This window comes from Aythya ferina (assembly GCF_964211825.1).
Source record: "Aythya ferina genome assembly, chromosome: 4".
NCBI lineage: Eukaryota > Metazoa > Chordata > Aves > Anseriformes > Anatidae > Aythya > Aythya ferina.
In genome coordinates, this window is record NC_140300.1 from 13,935,747 (window position 1) to 13,947,466 (window position 11,720).

The 11,720-nt window shown below is 39.5% G+C and overlaps 1 protein-coding gene across 1 annotated transcript; it reads left to right on the forward strand.

Moving 5' to 3' along the window:
* Window positions 1-1,401: 1,401 nt before the first annotated feature.
* Window positions 1,402-11,720, forward strand: ZNF518B (zinc finger protein 518B; the record flags this gene model as incomplete). The annotated part of the gene is made up of 2 exons (XM_084516836.1): window positions 1,402-1,539; window positions 8,269-11,720. A coding segment is annotated over exon 2 (3,246 nt), but the record flags the coding sequence as incomplete, so codon positions are not given.

Consider the following 11,720-nt stretch of genomic DNA (forward strand, 5'->3'; position numbering starts at 1 on the left):
ATAAAAAAAAAAAATAAAAAAAAAATAAGGCTTTTCTGGGTCACATCGTTTAATCTGGCCTTATTTAAATACTGAATGATCTATTTGCTTTTGCTCCAGGCAATTGCTTTTCTAACCTAGAGACAGGCTAAGAAAGAATTGTGAAAGTGTTTAATCACTGTTGTGTATCAGATAACTTGTTCAATTTCACGGATATGAAGTGCATTTATCACAGCCAGGACTGTTTAAGATACAGCTAAATGATGTGGAAAAAAAAAAGAACAAACCAGAACACCACAGAACAGTTCGACCAGCAAACTCTTTATTTCTTGACTTACTACTTGTGTTACAGAATATCATCTTTTATTCCAGGAATATTTCTATTGCTTCTGATTTTCAAGAAAACTGTAAGCTAAGTGTAACCCACATATATTTATCTTTGCAGAACAGTTGACACAAACCAGTTAATTTGAAATTACCCGTGATGGCTTTCATGGCACCCACACAGATAATTCATAACTCTAACCAATTAGACGACAATGTTAGCTATCTCAAACGCATAAATTTGTCAAGGCAAAGGCTGATCTACTCCCATGACCTGTCTGCAACACTGAGTACAGTGAATGCCTATGGTGGAGTAAGAACACAAAATACCACCTGTATCAGTCAGGCGTACCTAGACAATGGCAAGCCTACATCAAGCCCGCTCTTTCCAATGGTAGTAGTAAAAACTAGTCAGAAGATACAACTTACTAGCGGTTCCTTTTATTGCACAGATCCCAAGTAACAGAACAAACAGCAAAATGGCACACAACTGTTAAGTCACATACAGGAAAAGCTCCATTATAAAGACACTATTTGCAAAGACTCTGGATTTTATGTTAAATGTGGTTTCCTCTTTAAGCATAATAGTTAAATGCTGTGGTCACCTTAAAAGGATTTTTAGGAGGTAAGATGCTAAAAGTTTAAACTTTTCTCCCTTCAAATTAGATTACGAATAATTTATTTAAACGGAAATTTAGATTTGATAGGAAGCAACAGAAAACGACAGGCACTGAGCACACAGCGACCCTACGACGACCCCTTCTCCAGCCATCCTTCTGGTAAACGCTGAACGCCTTTTACACCAACCCGGCCTCCTCCTCCTTCTCCTCTACCACCACTCCTCTCGTGCCGCGCACGGTTGGTTGACAGCTCGGCGTGCGGGGCCGGGCTGCACTCCCCGCACCTCCTCGAGGTGGCACCGCCGCGCCGGGCGCTTCTCCTCAGGAACTCCCCGCGGGGCCATGCCCGGCCGGGCCTCACGGACCGGGCTGGGGCTCGCAGCGCGCCTGCGCCACCGCCGGCGCGCGCGGGGCGCCTCAGTAGAGTTCTACACGGCGCCGCCGGCGGGAACGGCGGCGCGGTGCTGACCAATGGGGCGGCGCGGTGCCCGGCCGCCGCTGAGGTCAGTTCCGCTGCCCGTCGCCGTGGGGAGCGGAGGGCCGGGCCGAAGCAGCACCAGAAGCAGCAGCAGCAGCAGCGGCGGGGGGCGCGGGCTGCGGGCTCGCTGTCGCTGGGGTAAGTGCTTCGGGGGGCGCCGAGGAGCGGGCGCCTTCTGTGGGCAGAGGTGGAGCGGGCGCCGCGCCTGGAGCCGAGGGGAACCCGTGAAGCGGCTGAGGAAGATGAGGCTTTTATCTCCCTCCTCCCGGCTGGGGGGGGCTCCCTCACCGCCGGGCTCCCCTAGGCGGTCCCGCGTCGCGGCTGCCGCATGCCCTGCCCGCCCGCCTTTCCCTCAGGGAGAGGTCTAGAGGGGGTCCCCGCGGCGAGCGCGGGCTGCAGCCCGGCGCAGTGCTGCCCCCTGCGGGCCGCCGGCGGCGTTGCGCGGCGCTGCGGGCGGAGCCGCCTCCCCGCCGGCGGCGGCGGCAGCGGGCGGAGGGCTGCGCGGCCTGGCGGGGGATCCGCCGGCCGCCCGGTCACCCCTCAGCGAAGCAGAGACGCTCCCTCAGCGAGACAGGCCTGATCTCCGCGGAGGGGCAGCACCGTGTCTGCGTGGGTGGGCTGGATGCCTGAGAAAATTGGGATTTTTTTTTTTTTGGTCTTTTTTGTTTGTTTTCTTTTTGGTGGTAAGCTGGCGGGTGCTGCTGGCTCGTGGACGCCATGAGGGTGCCGTGGATTCGCCTGGACTCTAAAGCTGTTGTCCAGGTTTGGCGTCTGGGACGTTTTTCTTGAAGAAGAGAAGCTTTCGGGTTAGTAACCACGTTATTGAGCAAATTGAACATCTTGCCTTTTGTATGTAAATTTTGTTCTTTACAGTGTTCAGGCATAAGAATCTCTTAATTAAATCCGAAATTAAATTTTGTTGCTACAGAAACTATCATAAAAATGTCCTATGTTGGACACTAAAGGAAAATGCGATGTATAAAATGACTTAGAATTATTTTAAAAAAGAATCCAGTATTATCATGGATGTAGCCACGTGTCCTGAAGCACACATGTAATAAAAAGAAGTCTTTTGTTACAAAGAAGACTAATGGTATTCTACAGGATTTTGCTAGTATTCTCTTCTGCATTACTACTACAATAAAAGGTTGTAGTAGTAGGCCCTTTTCTTGCAGATCCTTATGTAAGTGGTTTATTTGATCAGAAATGAAATCTGTAGAGATGAATTTTAGCATCTACATGAGTGCTTTGTGAACTGGGTATGGAGGAATATGCAATAGAGCTCTTTTTCCTCTCCCATTTTCTGTAGTGTCATGCTTCCTTGCTTTGTTGCTTACAGGCCTTAAAGCTTAGAACAAGGTAATACTACATGCTAGTCAGTATGCTTTGGATATACAGAGATTTTTGAAATGGTTGTAATTTTTATGAAATGGATAAATATGCAGCATAAATTCGTAAGATAATAATACATGTAATGTATGAAATGTAATCACATGTAATCATACATGTGATAAACAACTGTATGAGCATCTCTTTGGATACTGTCTAAAGTATTGCTTTTGATACAGTAGTTATATTAGGGTGCCTTGCTTAGTTTATTGCAATAAGACCACCAAGCAGTTGAATTACATATCAGAATCTTTTATGTGTCAGGTACAAATAAAGCTAGGCTTCAGGCCCAGAGCCTTAGACCACCATTTCAGTAGAATACTGTGTATTTATATATTGTATTTAATATATATATATCTGCCTTCTTATGATGTATATAAATCTCGATACATTTTTACAATTTTTCATCTATTCATTAGAAAACTATCCACTTTTAATCAATATTTTGCATAACTTTATACCATAAGTAGTAAACATTCTGAATGTAGTTACATTTTTTGTTTTTGTAGAGTGAAATAACTGTGTATTTTATAATAAAAGTAAGATTTAAAAACTTGGTTTGTGGTCTTTGTTCTTTCTTAATTATCTGCACTGACATTCCTCATTGATTTTGGTTGAAAAGCTTGATGTGAATTTCAGATACAAAAAGCCCTATGTCTGTGTGATTAGCTGTCATTTTGAAGCAAAATGCAATTTTAAGAAGAAATAATTACAGATAAAATCTCTTTGGTGTATTTGAATAATTCGCCTTCAATACAAAATCAGTGCTTTTAATTAGTTGCAATATTATGCAATACTTGAGTCAAGCACTTTGGATCTCTCCCAGTTGTTAGGCCTAAAGCTGGTGGCTGACAGTTGTGGGTTCTTGGCTAGTCAACCCCTGCTGCTGGGTCAATAAGACAGTTCACTCAGCTTATCAGATACAGCCAACCAATACTACATGGCATAGTATGGAGTTGTGAAATGCAGACAAGATAAGTTTACATGGAGATTTAAGTTTTCCCCTAGAGACTTGCATTTTGCATGCTATACTCCTGATACAGTGATGCACAATGTCTTCTAATTCTTTTAAAATTTATTTCTCTTAGAAAATGATTTGGATGAGTTTTTCTCATCCAAAGGAGAGCTTGATTGTTGAGTGCAGTTTGTGAACTTAGTATGTGAGAGGTGTATACTTTGCTGAAGTAAGGTCTTATTTGATCATGTATGATAAAAACATGCTGCTCGTCACATCCGTCTTGTTGATAGCATTGTATACTTTGAGGTAAAGAAGGGAAGTAAAAGAGTGGAAAATAAATATTTTTCTTCGGAATGATGAACAAAGTTTTTATGTATTTGAAGGTAATGGAAATTTTAATAAACATAGAATAATGGGAAGATGCTAGGAATTCCTGTCTCTGACAGTGGCTGCATCAGTGGTTTGTAATTTACTGCAGTGCAAAAACTTTGTGCTGGATGGATTTGGCATAGTGAGACTGCAGAGGGTGTCTGTTTATTTTTACTTGGTGTTTGTTTTCTAACCTTTATAAAAATGTGATATCTACTGTTAGGAATACATTTTGACTTCAGTGGATCTGTTGATCGCTATCTTGAGCAGCAAGGTTCAAGATACACTACTTAGTGTTACGTGCAAGGTGGGAATATTTCCTTTCATTAATTGTCCTTTTTTTAAATGTCATTGAATAGCAAGTGTTTGGTAGGAGTGAATAAAGTTTGGTTTAACTTCCTGTTATCATTTTTTCATGTGCCTCTGTTTCTTCTTCCAAGTTTTTCCAAAATCTAGGGTATCTAGAATTTCAAAGTATTTTCATAATTTTTTTTTTTTTTTTTTTTTTTTTACAAATACGTTCTTGTAAAGACAATGACTAGAACTGATTTTTGACACACCTAGGTTCTTTTACGTGATTCTTTATCTGTCCCATTCCTGCATTTCTATTCAGACTCCCTGTAGACTTTCAGGTCTTGTTTCAGTTGTGTCTTTGGTTTGGTCTGTGTGCTCTGCATCTAAATGTAACTTGAAAAAATACAGTATGTATAATTTAATTAAATCTTCTGAAGCATGTCTCTGATAACAGTTAATTAACACAATTTTTCAGGGTAATTCTCAGCCTCCCTTCTCTCCCTATTCATGGTGGTATGGAGTGAATGGAGCTGGATTATTGCACCACCTTTCTGTATCAATAGATCAATGATCTAATTTTTTGAAATAATCAGAAAAAGCAAGTAACTTAATTCCTGTATTTAATGAAAAAACAAAAACCAACACATTGCAATGTACTTTATTTTAGCCAAAATAGTGATAAATAGGAATGGTTTGCATCAAACCTTTCCTGATCACTGAACAGTTAATTAAAAAAAAAAAAAAATGGGGGAGGAAAAAAAAAAGCTAGGTAGACAACAAGGGTGTCATTTCAGCAGCTACTGGTTATTGAGTTCATTTTCACCTTGTACTGGGTTAGGCTGGGATGGAGTTATTTTTTTTAAGAGCAGCCTGTTTTGGGCTGTGTTTTGAATTTGTGGCTAAAACAGAAATGATAACATACCAGTGTTTTGGCTGATGTTGAGCAGTGTTTGCACAATGTCGAGGCTTTTTTCCTCCCTAGCCTCGTAGTGAGTAGACAAGGGGTGAGCAAGAGACTGGGAGGGGACACTGCTGGGACAACTGGTTAGAATTAGCCAGGTGGGTATTAAATACCATAAAACATCCTAATATACAATAATAATTGGAAGCAGAGGAAAAAGGGGAGAGGAGTGTTGGCTTCCAAGGTGGTTGCTGCGTGTAGACTGGCTGTGCATTGGTCTGCTTGTGGGAGATGGTGAGTGGGTTCGTTTATGCTTCCCCTACACTTTGCTTCTTACCTTCACCTATGAAACTGTCTTTGTCTCTTGCCCTGCAGTTCACTCCCCTTTCTAATCAGGGTGGGATAGGAACTGAGTGAGAGGCTGTGTGGGTGTTTAGATGCTGGTCAGGTTTAACAGACCACATATATCAAATGCAGTCACAGTAACTCCAGCAACATTTGAAATTTGGCTTCTAATAACACTGGTTTGAACACAGTATTTGTCACAGGTCTGCATAAAAGCTTGGATTTGGGGTTATACACCCATTTGTTTTCTCTTTCAAATAGAAAACTACTTGAGTTAGAAAAGTTTAGAAAGACTACTAGCCTGTTCTCTGAGTTACCTCTGTTAAATTCTTCTAGTGCCACCTTCCTGGGCTGAGCAATAGAGGTCTGTCTGGTAAATTGAAGCATTTGTAAGAAGTTTGACAGTGTTTTCTTGGTCTTTAAAGGCGGTGGATTCTTTTTCATGCTATTTCGGAAGGTGAAGTTTACAGTGTTAAAAAAATAAGAAAACTTTATATGTATTTAGTCTAATACTGTTTTTTGTGATCAAGGTTGTTGATGGTATAAAGTACGCAATGCTTATCTGCTGGCTGGTTCATGCAGATTGCAGTTTCAGTATGAGCAGGTAATTGCTAACAGCAAAAAAGGCAAAGACAATATTAATCTAATTTCACCTGTCTCTTTCAAAATGCAGATTTTTAGTTATTTCTTAAAACTGTACAAATCATCAAAGCATCTTTGGTCTGGATACAGCTCTTGAGCTCTCCAAGCTCTTGTATAATCTTTCTCCTGAAATAAAGCAGTGGATCTCCTGAATATAGGCCTACCATATGTCTTCTGTGTCAACAAGATTCATCCCAAGTCTAAAGTTATATTAGCATGGGAGAGCAGTCCTTCTGAGATCATCAGAAGCATTTATTTGACTTTTATCCTGTTATCCAGGTGCTAATGTTACCAGTGTTAGATTAAAGCAACCAAACACATGAAACACAAATCTTCAGATCCTGATATAGTAATGTATGCTTTCCTCCTTCCTGGGAAGCTGCTGTGGATTTGTTTTTCAAGCAGGGATGTAGCTACAGCTGTCGGCACTATAATATGAGACTGCTATAGCCCTAAGTGCTACATACTGATGAGTTTGAGGTGTGCCGCCATCCATCTGTTAGAGACTGAAAAGACAATTATCTAACCAGTTTTATAACTTTTTGCTGTTGTTTGAGGTTATGTCAATTTTTATGCTCTTTGTATAGCCCCATCTCTAGGTTAACATTCTTACAGCAATTAGGAGTGTTAGGAGATGGAATGCAGGGAGATGCAAGAAGAACCTTCTGGATCCTTACTCATATCCAGGCATTCTAAAGGTGTGCTGGAGTATCAAGTTCTCATTCAGGTAGTATTATAGTAGTAAGATGCTACTATGAGATCTCAGCTCTGCGAGAGGGTTTTAGAGCCCAAATCAAGCCCTATTCTCTGTAGGTAGACATGGAGAGAAAGTAGATTTCAGGAGCAGAAATAGCCATCTTCTGTGTGATTATATTAAAATGCAGAGGAGTCTAGAAATAACCTCAGGGTCTATACTTGAATGCAGATCTGTGCAACACTATGTCTGTAAGTAAGACTTTGAGTAAGAAGGTGTTGAATAGATTTTTACTTGTTACTGTTAGCTTTGGACTTTATCTTATTTTATTTATGTCTCAAAAGGATGCTTCAGTTGTTTATTTTCCAAATTTCAGTGGTCTCGTGGTTTTGGCAAAAGCTTTTAAAGCTGAGATCTTGTTTGTGTTAAATATAGAAAAGTGACAGTAAGTACTAGAACCTGTGGCGCCAAAAGTGTTGCACAAGTGATTGTGGTATTTTTACACTAATAATACTGTTCTTCCTCTGCCTACCATTGCATTGCTTATTTTGATTGAATAATACATTTTGTATTATCGGGGTGGAGTGAATTATTTATGTGCTTGCCCACAAGCACATGTATGTAGAAGTGATTGTACTGTGATATTAATAGAAGTGATAGTAATTACTTATTGCAGCCACAGATTGTTTTGACCTAATTATTTTGAGAATATGTGAAGTAGAAATTATATGTTTTGAGTTAGTGTTCAGGACTGCTTGGATCTGGAAACATTGGCATGGCTTAGAAAAGAATTTATATCTATACTTCAGGAACTTTTGTGTTAATTAGGTTGTGTGTTTCTAGTAATCCTTGGAGTTGGTTTCCTTTTTCTTATTGCTATTCATAAATGAGTGGCACCTATAGTGTTTTATAATATCTTTTCCTCAGTCAAGGACTGTATATAAACTGAAATCAAATTCTGGTGCAGAGTACTGTCACTGAGAATCCTTTTTTTAGGCTTAAATACGTGCTTTTAAATGGATTTTTTTTTTCATGACATGGAAGAAACTCCCTAGGTTTTGTTATATATTAGATCATTTCATGAATTTACAAATAGAATATAAGCAAACATTAAAGGGTTATTTATTTGGATATGTTTCAATTAGAGTTAATGATTGTATGTGCACAATACAATCAATGTTAACAAGTTTGCATGTTGTAATTAAGCTGTAGTTCACGTTAGTTAAATGATTAGTAAATCATAACTGACTTAATCTTCTACTTTTTATTCCCTAGTGCTGCAAGTTGATTGAATAAAATTAAGGACATGGAATATAATATGGATGCAGTTCCTTGAGCACCATTTCTTCCAAAGAGCATATTTTGCAAATTGGTGGCCTGAATGAGTAATTAATAAGCAGCATACACAAGAGTAATATCAAGAAAATATTGTCTGTTACTGCTGTGTTTGACAAGACTGCTGCAGAGTTGCATCTTCTGAAATGCAATTGAAGAAAATGAGGGAAATTTTACCAAGATTGTACCCTGTCCAAGTCAATGATAAAAATAATTCCTTAACTACATCCCCAAAGCAATCTTCTGAAGATAAAACAAATCCGTCAAAAGGGGATGGTGACCAGAACTGCCTGTACCAAGGGACTGAGGCTGAGAATAATAAGTTGTCACTGATAAACTGTATAAAATGCAGAAATGTTCAGAAAATTTCAATGCAAGATATAGAAAAGCAGAAGAAACTCGGGTGGACTGAAGACAAGAATTTCATCTGTAAGACATGCAGTCATATTCCACCGCCTGCTTTCCATTTTGTTCCTGAAGGTGCCAATGCTGTAGACTTTGAAAAGCATGAAAAAATATCCTCAAGTAGAAAACAGAAAACATTTAAAGTTAAAAACTTTCTGCCAGGTAAATACTACTGCGATAAGTGTAGATTTTCAACACGGGATCCTTTGCAGTATAAAAAGCATATAGGTCAACATGAAGAAATTAAATTTATTTGTTCCCAATGTAATTATGTATCTTACACTAAAGGTGAATTCCAGAGACATTTGGTGAAACACACTGGAACTTTTCCTTATCAGTGTGAATACTGTGAATATGGTGCCGTTAGACATGACTATATAGTAAAACATACAAGAAGAGTACATGAAGCACCCACAAAACGGCCTTCAAATACTATCATAAACCACAAGCGAAAGAAGGCTTGCTTGCCAAGTAAAAGCACTTTATTTGAAAAGCAGAAATATGATGAAATTCCTTTTCAAAATGAACTTTCAAATTCATCTTCAAATATGATTTGTGAGATTCCAGAAAGAGTGACTAAAATCGTGTGTTCGTCTCGTGATACAGAATGTAGCATAAATGCAACGTCAGTACAGGACAAAACAATATTGGAGCCATCTGAAATAAGCATGTGTGAGAATCAAAGTGTGGAAGTTGAGGTTTATTCTCCAAAATCTGAGCCTTTACAACCTGGAATGCCTTTAACAGTAATTGCACCATCTGAACTTGTAGTTCCTTCTAATTGTTTAGCTCAGATAGTAGAGATTAAAATAGTGAACGGAGCTCAACAGCTGGTTCTTAAGCTAATTCCTATGAAAGAAGCAGCTTACAAACCTGTGAACTGTGCTGAACAGGAACTTGAGTATCAAGGTAGAGAACGATCTGTAGAAGGAAAAAAAACATCTTCTATGATTCAAAATGAGTTACTAACCATGGAAGTGAATGTAGACAAGTTATCCAGTGTTAGTAACCAGCTTAATTTGGAGAGTACACATGACAAAAATTCTGAATGTCTTTGTTCTTCAGATTCTCAATGCTTAGACTACAACTCTGTATCTATACAGAGAGAAGATGCATCAAAATTACGCCTTCATTTGGTAAAAGGTATTGATGTGCATTCAAGTGTTGCAGAGCTCTGTTCTCAGTCTCTGGTGACTAATAGTACTGAAAAAAAAAGTGATCTTAAATCCTCGAAGTGGGAAGTAGATGGAAAAAATAACTTACATTATGATTTGTATTGTTATGAAGAAGGTGTGGATATATCCCGTCCAAAATATGCCACTGTTTCTGAAGATAAAAGTTCCAAGAACATTTCAGTAAAGACTACTCAGGAGGGCAAAACATTCTATTCTGCTGCAGTCCTTAAACAAAAAGATACATTGCCTCTAAAGAGGGATGACAAAGAATGTAAGAATGTGGTAGTTAGCTCTGCAGAAGCACATCTAACTGGTAAGGGTTTTGATAAAAAATCTGTTACATGTTCTGAAGCGGAAAAGAACTTTAATTTCACTAAAACTCCACCTTGGGAGGACATGACTTTTGGCTTTAGCAAAGTAAAGAAAGCTGAAACCGTAAGTCCAAAAAACAATCTTCTCCTGGAATCATTAGAACTACAGAAAATGGAGAATAAGAGCAATCCTTTTGAGGGACCCGTTATTTCATCTGTATTTTCTCTTAGTTCTGGGGCCGAAAATGTTCCAGAGGGCGTCAGATGGGATGATACAACATGCAATAAGAAGTCAGCAACATTGCTGTGTAGAAAGATTGCTCAGCTCATGTCTGCTGCTGAATCTAACATGAAATCTATGCCTTTGAGATGTCAAGCTTCTAGTAAAAAGGTGCATTTCCCTCAGGAAAATTCAGCAAGCTGTGAGAGAGTTGTTCCTGCCACTGAATTGGAACAAGCTATGTCTTTACCTCAAATGCATGGTGGAAATAGTGTGTTTAGTAGTGAAGAACACAGTAACGAGCAGATGCTTACCTTTGCAAGAACATCTAAAAGCAGGGTAACTAAAAATTCCAATGTTGCTACTCCAGTGTTTATCCCCAAAGGGACAGTGTTGAGAGTGCTTAATGCTACTAGCAGTCAAAACTCTAAAGGAATAGAGAAGAGGAGTGAAGTATCAGCTCCTTCTATGTATTGCAATGAAATGCTTTTGCCTCGCCCGGTTCCTGTTAGTGTTTCTGAGAAATTTAGCAGTAATGTGCCACATTTGCCTAATCAGATTGAACCAAATGCTTCTCAGTCTCGAAATCTATCGCTCAGGCAAAGACCAAGGCGAGAAGCAAGTATTAAAAATAGCAAACAAAATGGTGTACCATATCAGAAAAGCAGTGATGTGAGTAAGCAAAGCAAACCCTATTCAAGAAGTCAACTGGGACCCAAAAATAAGGTAAAACAAGCAAGCTTCAGGGAACTTCCTAAGAGGAAAACAAGAACTCAGTCAGAAACCAGTTCAAATTCTGACATGTCATATCTATTGACGGCAAGACGTCTCCGGCTTGTCCCTCTGAGAATGAATCAGTTGATCAAATGCCCTCGTCGCAACCAGCCAGTTGTCGTACTAAACCATCCTGATGTTGACACACCAGAGATAATTAATGTCATGAAGACTATCAACAAGTATAAAGGTCACGTCCTGAAAGTAGTTCTGTCGGAAAGGACAAGTAGTTGTCTTGGTGTCAAACGTTATCGAAAGCGTCTTACTCTTCAGAATGCTGAGACAGGAAGCCAAGCAAAAAAGCAGAGTATGCTAAAAATGAAACTAAAAAAGACCCATAAAAACAATTACCAGGTGGTGGAAGCTTCACCAGCTGAAACACTTCAGTGTATGTTTAAGTGTTGGTTTTGTGGAAGAGTATATGTGGACCAAGAAGAATGGATAAGTCATGGACAAAGGCACTTGATAGAGGCAACCAAGGGTTGGGATGTTCTTTCTCTTCCAGTA